Raw genomic sequence first — 19276 nt, 5'->3', positions numbered from 1 at the left:
TGGCGCAAAACTTAGACTGTTAGAAAGCCCTGAAACTGGAGACTCCTTCCATCACTGAAAATGTCACCTTATCGACGACTAGACGTGCTTGCTTGACAACGTGTTTATTCCGCTGCTGTAGCCTACAAATCTCTGTAGAAGTAAAGATCAACAACATCTGCACAATCAAGCTAGAGAGTTTAACTGTGCTGTGAAAAAGAATTTGTTATCAGAAGGTCAATAAAATGGATATTTCTGGCGTTACAGGCTATGTGTAAAAATGGTGTTTGAGAGTTGGTGAACTCTGAGCTTTAGGTTCGTTCATCATGAAGAGCTTAAAGTTTAGAGCTGACCAGCTGTTATGTTGGAATTAGTCTGAAAAGTTTTCTATCCTCTTACAGACTTTTAGAAAGCAGTGATGGATGTGTTGTGCAGGGATTTCAGATGTCCTTGGCTCTTCTTCTGAAACGCCCACTCTGGAGAACTTCCCCTTAAGTGTTCCTGTGTTAAAGAAAGTTTTTCAGTTCCTCTGGTGGAGCTTTGACACGTCGTTTTTCAGCAACTCAACAACTCCGATGGCTCTCAGAGACGCGCTTCTTCGTATCAGCCGCAAATCCGTGCGCAATGACGCGTGCTGGCGGATTGCGCTGCAGATCCGGACGCTGTACGACTCCGCCGTTCAGGAGGAAACCGGGCTGAAGCACGCGGGCCTGGTGAAGAGCCTACGGGAAATGCCCGGTCCCAGCGCCATCGGGAACCTCATCGAGTTCTTCTACAGAGACGGCTTCAGCCGCATCCACGAGATCCAGGTTCATATACGTAAAAAAAACAACGTTTTTTTACTTAGCGAGAAATTTCATACGCTGAAAGTTCCATTGCATTACAAATTCATACCACATGCACATGTGGGTACAAAAGTGAGAGTCCCCAATGGTTAAAAAACAAAGCAACTCAGCATTAAAATAGCTTTCCTATGACCTCCAATTGTACAGTATGTACAGTATTATTATTCATTTATTTTACATTTATTTGTTATTATCATTATTATTATTATTATTTATGTATTTATTATTATTATTATTATTATTATTAGTAGTAGTAGTAGTAGTATGTATTATTATTATTATTATTAATTATTATTTTTATTTGTTATTATTTATTTATTATTTATTATTATTATTATTCTTTTTGTTTGTTTTTATTATTATTATTATTATTATTATTATTATTATATTTCCTTTTTTTTTTTCATATGCAAACATGCCAGACATTATTTCCACAATGACTTCCATCAGTATCTGAGATGCCTGAAAACATCTGCACAGCTTTTACTGAGTTTAACACTTATTCCTGACCAAATGCTGCATTCAAGAGCTCCTTGATAATTTACAATTACAATTTGGCGTTTGTTCAAATGGGTTTGTGTTAAAAAAAAATTGCAATCTAGAAGAGTGGATTAAAAAGCGACACGTACATTTATTTTAATCCTTTAATTCATGCATCAGTTGGAGATTTGAAACTATTATTTTTATACAACACTATAAAATGACAAAACTTTATTTTTTATATATTTTTTGTCAGACAGTAGGCGTATACTGTAAAGGTTTCCTTAATTACTTAATTAATAAATTAACTAAATTATTTACAGTAATAATTATTATTTTTATTGTTCAATAACATTTTTATTTCACTACATGATTTAGCATGTTTTGATCATTTTACATGAATATTGAAGAATTGTGAAAGTGTGGAAGAATTTATTTTATATATAATCCCGGATTTGTCCTTTTTTTCTAAGGGTTAAATAATAATTACATTGGTGTGGTGCTGGAGGGAAGGAGGGAAGAAGAGAAGAGATTATATTATTAATCCCCTGCAGGGGAAATTCAAGTTGACACAGCAGAACTAATAGGAGGATTGATGTGTTAAACTTCATGTGGAGTCAGTGATTTAATATTCTGTCTCATAAGCATCTTTTACTTTTCCCTACATGTTCAGATGGAGCACAGTCAGAAGTACGGGAAGATCTTTAAGTCTCGCTTTGGGCCGCAGCTGGTCGTGTCGATTGCAGACCGAGACTTGGTGGCTCAGGTGCTCAGGGCTGAAGGCGTAGCACCTCAAAGAGCCAACATGGAGTCCTGGAAAGAGTACAGAGACATGAGGGGACACACCACTGGCCTCATCTCGGCGTAAGAAGCTTTAGCTAGTTTACAGTTCTGTGTTTGTGAAACTTCATGTTGTTTATCTTATTTACATTTCTGGAGTAGAATTATCTTTAGAAATGTTTTGTGTTTGTGATGACCAGGCGACCATTTAGATTAGATTAGATTCAACTTTATTGTCATTACACATGTACAAGTACAAGGCAACGAAATGCAGTTTAGGTCTAACCAGAGTGCAATAGCAGCAAGTGCAGGATATACAGTTTTTTACAAGACTTAGATAAGTTCATTCATTCATTCATCTTCTACCGCTTATCCGAACTACCTCGGGTCACGGGGAGCCTGTGCCTATCTCAGGCGTCATCGGGCATCAAGGCAGGATACACCCTGGACGGAGTGCCAACCCATCGCAGGGCACACACACACACTCTCTCATTCACTCACGCAATCACACACTACGGACAATTTTCCAGAGATGCCAATCAACCTACCATGCATGTCTTTGGACCAGGGGAGGAAACCGGAGTACCCGGAGGAAACCCCCGAGGCACGGGGAGAACATGCAAACTCCACACACACAAGGTGGAGGCGGGAATCGAACCCAGACCCTGGAGGTGTGAGGCGAACGTGCTAACCACTAAGCCACCGTGCCCCCCACTTAGATAAGTTAAATAAAATGGTAATATGAAGTGATTTACAGATGTGTGTGTACTATGAACATAATATACAGATGGCTATAATTATAACTGAAATCAGAAGGATGTAACAAAATATATGGCTATTGCTATAAACAGTAATTTACAGATGTGTAAGTACTATGAATATAATATACAGGTGAATATATATGTGCTATGAACATAATATACATATGAATATGTACTACGAATATAATATGCAGATGAATATATATATATATATATATATATATATATATATATATATATATATATATATATATATATATATATGTACTATGAACATAATATACAGGTGAATATATATGTGCTATGAACATAATATACAGATAAATATGTACTATGAACATAATATACACATGAATGTATATGTACTATGGATATAATATGCAGATGGCTATTAGTATAAACTGAAATTTACAGAATGGTATGTGCTATAAACAAAATATATGGCTATTAGTATAATATATTGCTATATTGCATTTAAACTGGCTCGCAAGGAATTTTTAGTGGTGCTGGCAAAAACAACAAAAAAAAAACCTTCACGTGCCTTTTGATGGTGTATGCTTTGTGTGCGTAGGCCATTCTGATGACATGATTTTGTAGAAAATGTAAGCATAAAATGAGCTAAATAGCTGTTTATACACGTGTCAAGCAATAATAATGAAACTATAAGAGAAAAGTTGCATTTCTGGTTATTTTTGCTATCCAAAGAGTCTGGCCTTGTTATCTATTAGCTCATAAGACAAAGGTTAAAGAATTTAAAGAGCAAAGTTCACTTATGTTTGTGTTAAGTGAAAGTAACTGCTACCAGAAACAAATGTGTATCTTTCATGTCCTGTGTCCCTTCCCCTTTATTCATTCATTCATTCATTCATCCATCCATTTTCTACCGCTTATCCGGGGCCGGGTCGAGGGGGCAGCAGTCTAAGCAGGGACGCCCAGACTTCCCTCTCCCCAGACACTTCCTCCAGCTCTTCCGGGGGAATACCGAGGCGTTCCCAGGCCAGCCGAGAGACATAGTCCCTCCAGCGTGTCCTAGGTCTTCCCCGGGGCCTCCTCCCGGTTGCACATGCCTGGAACACCTCCCCAGGGAGGCGTCCAGGAGGCATCCGGAACAGATACCCGAGCCACCTCAGCTGACTCCTCTCGATGTGGAGGAGCAGCGGCTCTACTCTGAGCTCCTCCCGAGTGACCGAGCTCCTCACCCTATCTCATTCATTCATTCATTCATTCATTCGTTCATTTTACACCGCTTATCCGAACTACCTCGGGTCACGAACTTCCCCTTTATTTTTTTTTTAAATTTGCATTTGTTCTGAGCATTCAAAAAATGCTAAATGCTAAGTTTATACTCTAAAAACATGCATCTTTGTACATTCTGTATATTCCAGCCAAGAGTTCATTGTGCACTTATTTGAGCAGTGTGTCAAGACATTCATATAAATGGTAGTAATGCAATGTTTTCCAGATTCCTATCCTTTGTGAATGCAGTCTAATAGTAATAAGATGTTCTCTCTTCAGCGAGGCTGATGAGTGGCTGAAGATGCGCAGTGTGCTGCGACAGCTCATCATGCGTCCACGTGATGTCGCAGTATTCTCAGATGACGTCAATGAAGTGGTGGCAGACCTGGTGGTGAAAGTGCAAAAACTGCGTAGCCAGCAGCCGGACGGACTTACAGTCGTCAACGTCAACGACCTGTTTTTCAAATTTGCCATGGAAGGTTTGTGTGTGTGTGTGTGTGAAAGTGTCAGAGAAATTACTATGCTTTATGTGTCACATGTTCTTTGGCACTTTCTGTAAAATGAAAAAGAACTCTTTTTGGCTTTCCATATCGGTTTTCATGCAATTGAGTTTATTTTGTGATAAAACCTTAATCGTAGGTGTGGCGACCATCTTGTACGAGGCCCGTCTGGGCTGCTTGGAAGATGACATTCCCAAGATGAGTCAGGAATACATCGAGGCACTCCATCTCATGTTTAGCTCCTTCAAGACGTCCATGTATGCTGGCGCCATTCCCAAATGGCTGCGACCCATCATTCCCAAACCGTGGAAGGAGTTTTGTCACTCCTGGGATGGCCTCTTCAAATTTAGTAAGCATAGAGGGGGAATTCTGGGAAGGAGTGGGTGTGGCCAGGTGACTGTGTACCAAATGAAGTTGTGTGTGTGTGTGTGTGTGTGTGTGTGTTTGTTTTAGGCCAGATCCACATTGACAGAAAGCTGTTAGAGATCAAGCAGAAGGTGGAGAGGGGAGAGGAGGTGAAAGGAGGTCTGCTTACTCACCTGCTGGTCACCAAGGAGATGAATCTGGAGGAGATCTACGCCAACATGACTGAAATGCTCTTGGCTGGAGTGGACACGGTACGATTATTCAACAATGGTTGACTATTTTCATATGGCGCCATAGCATGTTGTCCTTCATGTATCTAGAAAGGACAAGAGAAATATTAGCATCTTTAACAAACCTCTCCTCCACCCTCTAGACCTCTTTCACATTATCTTGGAGTACATACCTCCTGGCCAAGCATCCCATGGTGCAACAGCAGATCTACGAGGAGGTGACTCGTGTACTTAACGGACGAGTCCCAACTGCAGATGACGTTCCTAACCTGCCGCTCATTAAGGGCCTCGTCAAGGAGACACTCCGGTACAAACATCTCACATTTCTTTCACTTATCCAGTGGGAAATGTTTTCTGCTCCATACTGTGAAAGTGTCAGTAAATGTGTTCTCTGTGTTGACCGCAGGCTTTATCCTGTTCTTCCTGGAAATGGTCGAATCACTCAGGACAACCTCATTGTAGGAGGTTATTTCATCCCCAAAGGGGTACGTCTTGGTTCTGCATATTTGGGTGTCTGCTAGAGTATTTTTCTGAGAATGATATTTTTTACAGGAAAGGCAAATAGTCTTTGTTGTTGTTAGAGACACATTATTATTATTCAGGCTTATTTTATGCATTCATTTCTAAGCATTGTTTTGAAATGTTTGATTTTTATTGGAAAACTCCAATATTTATGAAGTTTATGAAGCCAAAATTCATTTGATGTCCATCAGCCATTTATCTCTCTCTCATTTCAGACTCAATTGGCTCTTTGTCATTACTCCACCTCCATGGATGAGGAGACGTTTCCCAAAGCGGAAGAGTTCCGTCCCGATCGCTGGCTCCGTAAAGACACTTTGGATCGAGTGGACAATTTCGGCTCCATTCCCTTCGGCTACGGCATCAGGAGCTGCATCGGCAAGAGGATAGCAGAACTCGAGATGTACCTGGCTCTCACACAGGTATGTGTGTGTGTAGCGGAATAAAACGTGTGTATAGGTATATTGCAGTTTTACAGCTGTGTAGCTCACTTTTATCTGGCTGAAACAATATGAACTTTAAAACCTGTCGTATCACACTAAGTTTAACTAGAGTTCATCTTGCATGATCTGCTGATAAGATGAATCGAATTTCTAGAAAGTCTTCTAAATTGCACATCACTTCTCGGTACTATGTGTTTTATTCAGATGTTTCTGTTCTCTAACACGTGTGGGATCTCTTCCAGCTCCTTCAGAAGTTCTGCATCGAGGTGTCTCCTCTCACAGGCGACATCCGAGCCAAAACTCACGGCCTGCTGTGTCCCGCAGCTCCCGTCAATGTCAAGTTTATCGACCGTTGATAAACCCTCATCCCCCCTATATATATATATATCTAAGCCTGTGTGTTATTTAGTAAACCCTTTTGAACCATAACATGTCTTATTTAATCTGATTTAAAAAGCTTATTTTGAGCCATTGCATAACTTGTCTATAAAGGCCATTTCATTAGGATTATTATTTTTATCTCATAACATTACCCATAAAAGGAACAACAAAGTTCATCTAATCAAGCAACCTCATGATAATGGAGTGTAAAATGAAACTACAGTACAGCCGATTGTCGACTATTTATATCCTGTTTCTTTTGCATTTTGCAGTGCAACTAGCTAAACAGCAGGATGTAGCAGTGTTACCTGATTTTACTGCAATCCACAAAGCAGCATATCACTAGAAATATGTACAAATAAACATATACAAACCTCTGATCTCATTCCTACATGCTTTTCTAGCACTAGGTATGTTCACAAGGATGCGTATAATGTATAATCATTATAGTGTATAATCCGATGCCCGCTGCAAGAAGTTATAAAGTTTAGTTTTAAATGTGACAGGAAACAGAACAGTATTAGAGTTGGATTAGCGATGGATTAACCTCTCGTATGTTAAAATGAATATCTTGCTTTGTTAAATTTTAGCAGTAGTTTATTAAATACAACCTTTTGTGTAATTACTAAATAATTGACCTGAATTAAATGTTTGTAACATTTTAAGGACTTTGTTAAAGACTAGGAAATGAGCAGAGCTGTTTGCACTATGTGCCAATGTGTTCATTGAAGTGGGTTATATATAAGTTCAGCTACCTTGTGTAAATAAAGACCAATAGTGATTGTGAACATCAAGATTCATCCTGCTTCAGTTCTTCACAGTACCTTTCCACCTGTTGTATCATGTGTAAAAACCACCACCGTTCCTGTGTCTAGCTTCAGACGCTCCATCAGAGGTCCATGCTGGTGCTCTATAATGTCATGAACATGTAAATCATGTTTAATAGCATGCCATTATGATGACGATGACGATAACGATAATATAATACGGTATCACATCTTTACAGTGAAATACATTCATTTCAAATTTGTAACCCCATTCAGAGATTTGGATCATATTAATTCAATAAGAAATCACCCTGAAAGCACCTCTGATCATTCTGACAGCTTGAAGTGGAATCTGATTTGAAGCATTCTGTAATTTCTTACACAACCCAACAGTTTTGTTGCTCCAGGTTCCTCTGTTTGTTCTCCCCAGGTCCTTGTGGACAGACTCCAGGAGACCCTGATCAAGATGATGTGGTTGAATGAAGTAATTAATGAATCAATGAATCATTTTTGTGAGTTTGTTTTAATTACCCCAGTAACCACTGGATGGCGATCATCAAAGGCACGAAGAGAGCAAATATGCGCGTCATCTAGGGTTGTATTTCAATCGACTCCGCCTTGATACCTAGGGCACTAAATTGGACCGCAGTTTAAACTCTGTATAGTGCACCTAAATGTGGATTTTGGGAGAGATTTGAGACCAAGAGTATCGCTCGGCCTGTTCAACGGACTGTAACCGTATTCGCAGCTTGGTGTCTCGGATCGTTTCGTGTCGTGTTGGAGCGTTTTTGCATGTAAACAAAACAGACCGAGAAACGCTTGATAGCTCAACGTTAGCTGTCCAAGTCGTTCGTTAGACGTGTTTTATGTAGATTTTCACGACCGCACAACACACACATCACCATCAAATGTCACAAGTTATTGAACTGTTCGGTTAATTAATGGCCTGGAGGAATAATGCAAAGCTACGAAATGCTAAGCTAATTCAGCTAAGATATGATATAAACACAGGCCTCGCGCTGAAGTTGAACTTCTAAACGGACTTTATAACTTGTTAGCTTTGCGCCAGGGCCGCACTTCCAGGGCCGTTTTGGATGAGGAAGTGAACAGAACACAGACAACCCAGGTGTGAAGAGCGCTTATTTTCTTTTATACGTGATTCCTCTTACACACTTTACTCTCACAGCTCTGTAAATAAACTTCACATTTACTCGTAGTGAGCGTATTCGGCTTGCACGAGCTAGCTAGTTGTTAGCAAGCCTACGTTAGCATAGCTGTAGCGGCTAGCTAACGAGACCTGACTCTCTTTCTGCTCTTTTTTTTTTTACTTAAACAGCGGGTTTTAATTCAAATTCAATTTGCTGTAGCTACATTTAATCCTATTAATATTTAACACGATTAAGAAACAATCCGAATAGCTTTTAAGCTGCATTAATGAGTATGCTAGCGGTTTAGCAAGCCGACATGACGGACCGCACATAACTAACAAGCTGACAAATTCTACTGTAGTTTAGTTGTATTTATATTTTAATCACTACTTAATATTATTAATAGGCCTGTACTTACATTTTAATTTTATTTTAAGTGGTTGAACAGTGAGAAGAGGATGCTAGGTGGTTAGGCTAGTTCATTAGCCTTAGTTTGCTACTAGGTTTTTTATTTATTTAATAATTATGTTAATTTCTGGTTATAAAGTGTTCACTTGTAAGTCTGTTTAATAAACTTGTATTTGTCACTAAGGGTTTTGCCAGTTGGCAGCACTTTAGCGAACATAATTTGGCTAAATTGCTAACACAAAACTTTGACAGCAAGTGAAGTCCAGAGAAACAGTTTGTCAGCGTTATCACTTTGTCATAAGCGTTCACCGATGCCTTTATTTCTCCAAATGAGACTTTGTATAATTAACTACTTATTATGCACTCCGACGTTTGCATACTTCATGCATACATTTGCATAATTAATACGTAGCCTTTTAATATTGTCAGAATATTTCTTTCACTTTTCCATTCATACAGTGATAAGAAACATTTTAACAGGACATTCAAAACAGTGTGTTTAATAGAGAGCGTGAGGTATCTAATGAGTACAGTGTGACATGTATCACACACACACACACACACACACACACACACACACACACACACACACACCTGAGACATGCAGACTGCTAAAGCAAGTATAAAGATACCTCACTTTCTGTTAAAGATACTGTTTATATCATATAATGTCCAACAAATAAGGAGTTCTTTGTTAGCAGAACAACAGAAACAGATTTAATTCGATGCAAAATTTAATGCAAAGCATTTTTATTTTCCTGGCAGTATTGACAAGTACCAATAAAAGTTTTCTATGAGTCCCTAGTTTGTAATATTCTGTAGAATAGGAATGAACAAGTAAAATCTCTCAAAATTGAGTTTTGTATATGAATTTAAGAAACATCAATTTCTGCTGTAGATTGTGGGGTTTATACAATAGATTTTAATAATTTTCTATATTAGAGAATATAACAGTCATAGGTGATTATTTTATTTCTGCAGTTTAATATAAAGCTTTTTATATTATATTAGATGGTATTAAAAGGTAAAAATGATTAATGGGATAAATTATTTCTATCCGCAGTGTCTCAGCCTTCAAATGAAGCATTATACACGTAATAACACGTGTTCAGTTCTATGTTAAAGTTGTTTTTTTTTTATGTCTAATGTTTCGTTTAAAGCCTTTAAACGAAGCATTAGACATAAAAAAAAACCAACTTCAACATAGAGGTGAACAAAAGTTGACACATGTTGATTAGAGTAAATCTTTTAAAATGTGTTCTGCATATTTAGGATAAAGGAACCCATTTGATGGGCCAATCCTCTTTCCTGAACTCCTGGGGCAAAATCTGAGCAGTGATCATGGGTATGTACTAATTCATAATACCGTCTCCATTTTTTTTTTGTTCTTTGTTAGGATGATTTATTATTAAATGGTTGTGTTTGTCCCACCAGACGAACAGGAGGTTTTGAACTCAATCATGCAGGATCTGGCTGAACTGCAGCGCTCCAACCGGTCAGCCATGCCTGATCTGGGAAAACCTAAAGCCTCGTCCCCCAAGAACCAGGTCTGTTTATTTTGCCTATTTCTTGTTTACTGAACTTGACAGATATAAAGGCTGTACTTGAATGTGCTTTCTTCCTTACAGAATGATGTTCGGGTGAAGTTTGAGTACCGAGGAGAGAAGAGGTATTGACTTAAACTTATAAAAAGTTCTTATTCACAATTTGCCGGAGGTGATGTGATATACATGATCCGTAAAAGACCTTCTTAAAATGTTGAGATTGTAAGTGTGATGAAAAATCACAGTCCTAATTACTATAAAACTATACTATACTAAAATTAATACAAATATATTTTTCTAATTTTCACATTTTTTTCTGCCATTTTTGTCTTTTGCTTCACAAGTGCAATAATTGGTAATAAAAATGTTCAGTTTCCCATATGAAGACATAACGTATCTAAAAGTCCCCTATTAGCTCCAAAGATGAAGGAATACATTTGCTCATAAACTGTTATTTGGTTTATGTTAGTATTTTATTTACATTTTTGTTAATTATAGATCTAATTAATTGCTCTCTTCCTGCTATTGATACATATTTCCTCATTTTAGATTTGTTGAAAGCTTGGCTAGAACTAAAATGTGCAGTCTTTGGGTCTTTATGGACCACTTTAAGAAATGCTAACATGCAGAATAAAATATAGTTAGTACAGCTATTTAGCTTTGGGTATTTATATATGAATGTAATGTATGTTAAAACATTATGTAATTTTATTGTGTGTGTACATACACACTTTATAATATGTTATAATCTACTTTTCTTTTTGTTGTTCCAGGATCCTGCAGTTTCCCCGACCTCTCAGGCTGGATGATCTAAGTGTCAAAGCTAAAGTGGCATTTGGTCAAACGATGGACCTGCACTACACCAATAATGAGGTATCAGAGATCAGTGTGCACATGTACATCAGACCTCGTAGTTTAATACCGACCTTGCATCTGACTTGACATAATCATTTTCAGTGGAATTACTGAAATTAATCAGAAATGAACTGGAAAATAAAATAATTCCCCTCTTTTCTATTTCACCGTTTTTTTTTTTTTTTTATCCTTTCACTTTTTCTTTTCTGTCTCCCTTTTTTTTAACTGTACCTGCTGTCTCTCTCTCCCTCTCTGTCTCTCTCTCTCTCTCTCTCTCTCCCTCTCTCTCTCCCCTTCTGTCTCTCTCTTTCTCCCCCTCTCTCTCTCTCTCTCTCCCTCTGTCTCTCTCTCTCTCTCTCTCTCTCTCTCTCTCTCTCTCTCTCTCTCTCTCTCTCTCTCTCTCTCTCTCTCTCTCATTTCCTCTGTCTCTCTCTCTCCCTCTCTCTCCCTCCATCTCTCTGTCTCTGTCGCTCTCTCTAGCTGATCATTCCTTTGAGCACCCAAGATGATCTGGATAAGGCTGTGGAGCTGCTGGATCGCTCTGTTCACATGAAGAGTCTGAAGATACTGCTGGTGCTTCCAGCATCTTCTCAGGTCAGTCTGAGCTTCTTTTAAAAATGAATGGCATTTTAAATTTCTATTTTGTATAAACAATTATATATTTCACTCACCATTATGTAAAATGGATATCGTAAGAAAATTAAGAATAATATAAAAAGTGTTTCCAGAGAACCATAGTTTGTTGTGTAGGGAATGTCCTAAAGTACCTCAACAAACGCATTAGAATGAATGTAATCGTCTATTTTTAAAGATTGTATTCACATAATTTATTGCGTTGCTTAGTTGTGTTTTTTTTTCCTTTTTTTTTTCTTCTTCCTTTTTTCATTTACTTTATCAGAACTCTCTCTCCGGTATGAATATGTTGCTGACTCACGAGCATCTGGACAACACAGACAGGAAGAACATGCTGGCCCTTATAGGTCAGTGCTGAGTCAAATTACGTCAAAGTCCTGCCTCAATGTATCAATATAAAGTCGGGGTTGAATTTGGCATCCTCTCTGTGAATTAAGACAAATGTGTCTTACTGCCTACGACTGTTTTTAACGCTTTACAGTCTTGTTTATTTCTCTCTTTCAAGGATGAGGTTAAATTTAGTTAAATGGGATACAAATTGCTGTGTCTGTGCAGGATCTCAATCAACAGACCGCAGCTCTCCTCCTCCAGGCTACATCCCTGATGCTCTGCAGCAGGTGGCCAGAAATGGCTCATTCACCAGCATCAACAGCGAGGGAGAGTTCATCCCTGAGAGCATGGACCAGGTAATGGCCCATTTATTGGCTTTTTTTTTTTAAATATAAAATAAGCTTCAGCACCTGTTGGGATCAGGGAGAATAACTGTGACATGTGTGTTTGTAAATATAGATGCTGGATCCACTGTCCATGAGCAGTCCTGAGAATTCAGCATCAGGCAGTTGTCCTTCATTAGATAGCCCTCTTGACAGGTACTTTTAAAGTGCACACATGTGTGCGCACACACACACACACACACACACACACACACACACACACTCAAAATGGGGCTAAGGGTTGACTTTATTTTCCTCATCCTATAGTGATAGCTATCCTAAATCACGCATGCCTCGAGCTCAGAGTTACCCAGACAACCATCAGGACTTTCCGGGTAAGCTTTTATATACAGCAGCAACAAAAATAAAAAAGAAAGCGTTTAAGTAGTTGTAAAAGAACTAGTTAAAATTTCAAAGTCTTGTTGTTTCAGAATGTGACATTCCAGTGTTTGAGAAGTCAGGGAAAGGTGGTACATATCCACGAAGGTACCCTATTCCCTTTGGTCTGCAGGACTATAGTGATGGTGAGGGATTATTTACTTACTTTGAATGCAAATAAAGTTAACGTTGCTGTCATTATTATTGCTTCTATTAAGCTCATTGCTTATATTGAGATCATTGTTGTAGTCATAAAAGTTGGAAGGAAATCGGGATTTAAAACCAAAACTGTGAGGTAGTCTTTAGGTTTAAGGTTTGTAGTGTCTAATGAGTCTTTTGATGAACGGTACATACTGTAATGAGCTGCTTAAGAAGTCCATAAATATCTAATAACAAAACAGACAAGGATGATTTATTTATTGGTTCATGACAATTTCTGTAAAATTTTATTTCCCCCTTCCTTACTGCAGGCCGTAAGACATTTCCTCGAGCACGGCGAACACAGGGCCACGGCTTCCGCTCACCCATGAGCTTCAGCCCGACAGACCAGAGCCCGAGCACCAGCAGCGGCAGCAGCATCTTCTCGCCTGAACTGGAAGAGCCAGGTCGTCGGCGCCGTGGCAGCGACATCGAACCCAACCCTAGCACCAACCCAACACTCTCTGTCATGGACATCAGCCCGCCCAGTCGCTGTAAGTTTGATAAATCTTTGAAAATGTACAGTTCCTGGGTTATTTTATGTTCTGTTGCACTATCGGAGACACGATCCACGAAGCCTGGGCTTTATACATAGTCTGTGTTTGTATGTGTAGCTCCTCGTGCCCCCACAAACTGGCGCCTGGGAAAGCTGCTGGGTCAGGGAGGATTTGGTCGAGTCTTCCTCTGTTACGATGCTGACACGGGCAGAGAACTCGCCGTCAAGCAGGTTCAGTTTGACCCAGACAGCCCAGAGACCAGCAAGGTTAGAGATCAACACATTCACAGTATTTGTGCAGTGTAAATGCAGCATTTATAATTTACTCAAACGCGTAACAGGGCCTTCTGTACGTATAGTAAGTAAGCTTAACTCTTAACTCACATACTGACCAGTTGTAACCTTTGAATATTATGGGATATTTAACATAAATCCACATCATATCATCCCAAATATTTCAGTAATAATTTCACTGACATGTTGGAACACAACAAAATCACGGGTCAATATTTATTCAAGCCACTATATGTATGTGTGCTTATGACATTTTGTCTGTATTTGTCGGTCTTCCTACATTTTAAGGAGGTGAGTGCGTTGGAGTGTGAGATCCAGCTCCTGAAAAATCTTTTTCACGAACGCATAGTCCAGTACTATGGCTGCCTGCGGGATACACATGAAAGAACTCTCTCTATCTTCATGGAGTACATGCCAGGGGTAAAAACACAAAATCTGTTACACCATCTGAAGCCTAACTTCTGAGGTAGCGTCCTCCGAGATGTGATGCTTTATACGTCTGTGTTCTCAGGGGTCAATTAAAGACCAACTCAAGTCTTACGGCGCGCTGACAGAAAACGTCACGCGTAAATACACACGGCAGATCTTGGAAGGAGTGTGTTACCTGCATAGCAACATGATCGTACACCGAGACATCAAAGGTGAGAACGTAAGACACCCACGACTCTGACATGACAGATAAAGGTAGGATGTGACACTTCTGCTCACTTTTCATAATAATAAACCAGTCAAATACTTTAATGGAATCGATTTGGAATGAATTCACATTAGTTACTGTAGTTGCTGTCATTACTTTGTTAATTTATTTACCTTGTTTGGTTGCTCATGCTTTCTTGTATTTGTTTTTGATGTATTTTACTCGCTTGCCTTTTTCCTGTTAGGTGCCAACATCCTGAGAGATTCAGCTGGGAACGTGAAGCTAGGCGACTTCGGGGCGAGTCGTCGGCTGCAGACCATCTGTCTGTCAGGAACGGGTATAAAGTCAGTGACAGGAACGCCATACTGGATGAGCCCAGAGGTCATTAGTGGAGAGGGCTATGGAAGGAAAGCTGATATATGGTAAGCAAAAATACCTATAATGTGTGAAAAGTTGGACGTGTTTGCTTTGACTTACTAATTACAGGCATTTTGGAATGACGAAACATTTCACAGACCAGTACTTACACTACCTACTCCGGAGATTAACCCTGTGTTTAGAACACGGTTCTTTGTTGCTTAAGCAATTCATGCTCATCGTGCAACCATTGACATCTCTTTGTTCCGTGTCTTGTACACAGCGAGCAGCATAAACACACTTCGGATACACACTTAATGATTAATAATTACTTGCTTTTATTACTGCAGGAGTGTTGGCTGCACTGTAGTTGAAATGCTAACCCAGCGTCCTCCTTGGGCAGAGTTCGAGGCGATGGCGGCCATCTTTAAGATCGCAACCCAACCAACCAACCCTACACTCCCAGCTCATGTGTCTGACCACTGCCGCGACTTCCTTAAACGCATTTTTGTGGAAACAAAACAACGGCCAGCTGCTGAGGACTTATTACGGCATCTGTTTGTTCACTAACCCCTTGCCCTCGATCACTGAATGATTAGAGACAACCCTAAGTGTCTGCCCTTTTTTACACTTCGCCCAGCCTGCTGTATAGCTCTCCCATTGGACCAGAGAGAACGGGGATGTAGCTTAGCAGAAAGGGGCTTAACACCTCTGTTGGTGGAGGATAGCATTTGGGAGCAGCTTGATTCCGTATGAAAACATTGCACCTTAATTTCACTCAGGGGTAAGTACCCCTAAAGACTAAAGGAGTTTTGTTATTGTAGATTTTTCTTTCTTATGAGTTATGCGAATTTGGACTAGGAGACTAATCTCCAGGCAGTCTCGTCAGCTTCTATGCTCACGGGATGAATCTGAGAGGCTGTCTCTTTCCAACACGACCCAGAATGTACTGTTAAGCCCAGGAGTGGGCTGGTGTGCCATCAAGCTGCTAAAAAAAAAACAAAAAAACAGGCAAATCAATGGGAAAGAAAATCAGACCACAGGGTGTTGGGACTCCAGCTTTACTCCTGTAAGTTCTCATTCTCTTGCACAGTTAGTACAGACACACAATCACACTTTCATCAACATCTATACTGTAGATTTTCCCACTCACTATGCTGTACAAATATTAGTTTTTGCTGTATCTCCCGTCTCCCTCTCACAGTTTATCAGACAGTGCCACTATTTTTGAGCTGTAGGGTCAAGCAGGATAGTGATTCATTTGTTTCACGCACAATCAATGTTGCTTTTTTGCTTTGTGCCTTTTAGGTATGTGGAAACAGTTTTGTGAGCCTGTGCTCCCACACCATGTGATCACTCAGCTTCAGATCTTTAAGTCTTCTCCTTTTCTCATTCACTGCTTTATTGTCAAACTGACTCCAGGTCAGTTCCTTAAGCACTCCTTTGCCTTCCCGTGACAGTGCCGTAATCTTCGGTGTAAGCTGAGGTCGTTTTGATACACGTTTATTGATGAAAGCCAAAATCCCAGAACACACACGCTGGGGATGGAGCCTAGTGACTAGAATCGTGTCTTTAAAGGAAAAATCCACCCTGAATGACTTGCATATTAATCTTTAAAATAAACTTGTCTTCGTTTTTTTTTTTTTTTTTTAAATTACTTTTTAAGTATTAAGACGTTTCGTTCTCACGATTCTGTTGAACGTAACGTTTCCCTAAAGGCGGTCAGACAGATGAGCTTCCAAAGCTTCAACCTTCATGCTTTCACAGCCATCAGCACCAACACGTACGGCGTGAACTAGCCGGCTAATTAACTTCTGCCGGAGCTCAGCACAACCGAGTCATATTATAGCTGCAGTGCATTCTGTGGCTTTGTGTCCACTGTTTGCAGCAACAACTCCTTTATTTCTACGCTGAACATAGCAGGAGAACGGTTAATGAGGAACGAAGCTCTCACTTTTTCTTCAACCAGACCATAAATGTGACCTCAAAGAGCTGCATAATCAGCACCACTGTACAAATTTGAGTCTTTTATCATGCTAAGATATTTCAATAGAAACATATGTAATGATGCTTCAGGGTGGAGTTTTCCTTTAACAGCAGATCGAATGTTATTTATTTGAAATAGATGAACGACTGAATACACAACAGGATTCTTTAGATTACAGTTAATCCATATGCATTTAATTGCCATGTTGTTTGAAGCCAGAAGAATTCTATAGTATTATTTTTATTCAATTTTTTTTTTTTTTAACAGAACCATGCAATATGAAGAAAAAATATGAAATTTTATTGTTGATTTGATTTGTGTTTTTTTTTTTTTATTCCATTGTAAAGCAGACCTCAGAACACCCAACGTGATTCAAGTTCTCATTAATACTCAACAGTACTTGACCATATTTTTTATTTATTTTTTTTTAAACCTGAAACTGACCTCAAAATCCCACAAAAGTCTTGAGACCCGTATTAATATTTAAAAAAAAAAATTAATTTAGAGATCATCTTATGAATGCGTAACACACGCTTGCACACACTACTGCAGCATTGGTGTCTTTGCTTGCGTATTGTTTGCAGACGTGTAAATCAATGTTTTGTCAGATTAGTAATTTATAGGATTGGCATTTCTGTAACATTTTCTTAAGTATCTTTTCCTTTTCATGTCCCAGGTCTTGGCAAAGCTCTTCGGCATCAGTGTTTGTTTAACCCGTTTACAAGTGCGCTGAATTTCCTTAATGACTTCAGCCTTTTAACAAAGTACGAAATCTGTTTAGTGTAACGAAGTGATGTTTTGCCTGTGGGCCGTGACCGAGCTGACCTGAGATCATCCTCATGCATGGAAATCTGTGGCCATGTTTACATGCAGACATTTTCACTAATCCAAACCAATTATTTATCTATTTAACTTAAACTCAACCCTCTGATAAGTCTCCTTATACATGTGTGTTACATGCAATCTCATCCAAAATTTTTTCTTGTCACAATAATTATGAGAACCTTTTTAAATTTAATCAGTTTTTTTTCCCCTTTCATTTAGGTTGAAGATTTTAGTTACGTTAACATTTGCATGTAAACATGGCTCTTGATCGATAGTCTATTTCCCCTTAATGTACTTGTGTGTGTGTGTGTTTTATTTATATATATATATATATATATATATATATATATATATATATATATATATATATATATATATATATATATACATACACAAAAAACATACATACAAAACCTTGGACTTGATGTGAATGCACGTTAGATATTTTCTTTGGTTGTAACAGTTATTTAACTTATATTACATCTGAAAGTTGCATCAAAAGCTGCTGTTTTTAGTCACATTTTTAGTCTTGTTAAAAGGAAATGGCAGTGAAGTGACGGTGCGTGTTCGCTCGCCGATCTTTCAGTAGCTGTTTATCGAATATAAAAGCAGTACTGTAAGCCGTCACCTCAAAGCAGTTCTACTTACCTTATGGCTTAGCACTAGGCTGCTGTTTGTTTTTTTTTTTTGTGTCTGTGAAGGCTATTGTAATGAGATTTAAAGCTGTAGAGACTCTGCTTTAAGTAGTTTGGATTTTCCTTTGGCACTGTATAGCGTGGATCCTGAATGCTGCCATCGTGTAGATGGCACAGTATTGAACAGAACCACAAGAAAAGAAAAGAAAAGAAAAAGCTTAAACTCCGGTGCTTTTAAAAAGCCTCTACAGAGCCGATAACGATTAAAATGCAACCGTTCCACTCCAAATGATGTTTACAGTTTTTGTACTCCAGATTCTTCTGTTTACTGTTAGAGACTCAGAGCCTGTTGTTAGGTTGTTTGAATACATTACAGTAATTACGTTGACGCCCTCATTCAGGTTAATGCATGGTCAGGTACAATCCAGATGCCTCCACATTCTTCCTCCTTTAGACCAGTAACTATTGGTACGTTCTAGTTCTCTGAGCCAGGAGCACTTTTTTTTTTTTTTTTTTTTTATGATTGCTATATTGTGTTCCATGTTGTGCTTAGCCTAATTGCAAGATTCAGCTGAAGCGCAGTTTCACAATTTCTGTTTAAATTCACTCGACCTGAAAAGGAAAGAATGCATTATTCAGTGTCTGTTAGTGTACGCGGTGTGCAGGCGTTTGTAGCGTATGTACGGTTGTACGACCGTCTGTCCTTTTCATGTTGAAATTTTTGCACATTTTTCAGACCCTGATTTGTACACTGATTTGTACACTGATGTAATACTTTTGCCAGTGAATGTTTGGCACATCACGTGTGTAAGTGTGTGTAAGCTTTTGATTGTATGTCCATACGAGCGGGGAACGGCAGGATTCCCCGACACGACGTGGTA

General features: G+C 39.0%; 2 protein-coding genes across 2 annotated transcripts; both read left to right on the top strand.

The window, feature by feature from the left end:
• The first annotated feature begins 382 nt into the window (after positions 1 to 382).
• On the top strand, positions 383 to 7308 carry LOC132844941 (cytochrome P450 27C1). Its single transcript, XM_060868847.1, has 9 exons — positions 383 to 788; positions 1978 to 2168; positions 4361 to 4560; positions 4721 to 4930; positions 5035 to 5198; positions 5321 to 5484; positions 5584 to 5662; positions 5915 to 6118; positions 6382 to 7308. Exons 1-9 carry the CDS (start codon positions 402 to 404, stop codon positions 6493 to 6495), a joined length of 1713 nt encoding a protein of 570 aa, XP_060724830.1. The 5' UTR covers positions 383 to 401; the 3' UTR covers positions 6496 to 7308.
• A 648-nt stretch (positions 7309 to 7956) lies between these two features.
• On the top strand, positions 7957 to 18065 carry map3k2 (mitogen-activated protein kinase kinase kinase 2). Its single transcript, XM_060868846.1, has 17 exons — positions 7957 to 8413; positions 10116 to 10188; positions 10278 to 10390; positions 10472 to 10512; positions 11161 to 11260; positions 11723 to 11836; positions 12141 to 12222; positions 12431 to 12561; positions 12665 to 12744; positions 12856 to 12923; positions 13020 to 13112; positions 13437 to 13658; positions 13779 to 13927; positions 14243 to 14374; positions 14466 to 14595; positions 14836 to 15013; positions 15299 to 18065. Exons 2-17 carry the CDS (start codon positions 10185 to 10187, stop codon positions 15516 to 15518), a joined length of 1857 nt encoding a protein of 618 aa, XP_060724829.1. The 5' UTR covers positions 7957 to 8413; positions 10116 to 10184; the 3' UTR covers positions 15519 to 18065.
• The last annotated feature ends 1211 nt before the right edge of the window (positions 18066 to 19276 follow it).

Source organism: Tachysurus vachellii, chromosome 4 (genome assembly GCF_030014155.1).
Source record: "Tachysurus vachellii isolate PV-2020 chromosome 4, HZAU_Pvac_v1, whole genome shotgun sequence".
Lineage (NCBI taxonomy): Eukaryota > Metazoa > Chordata > Actinopteri > Siluriformes > Bagridae > Tachysurus > Tachysurus vachellii.
Note: the sequence above shows the minus strand (reverse complement) of the source record. Positions and strands in the feature narration are given on the sequence as shown.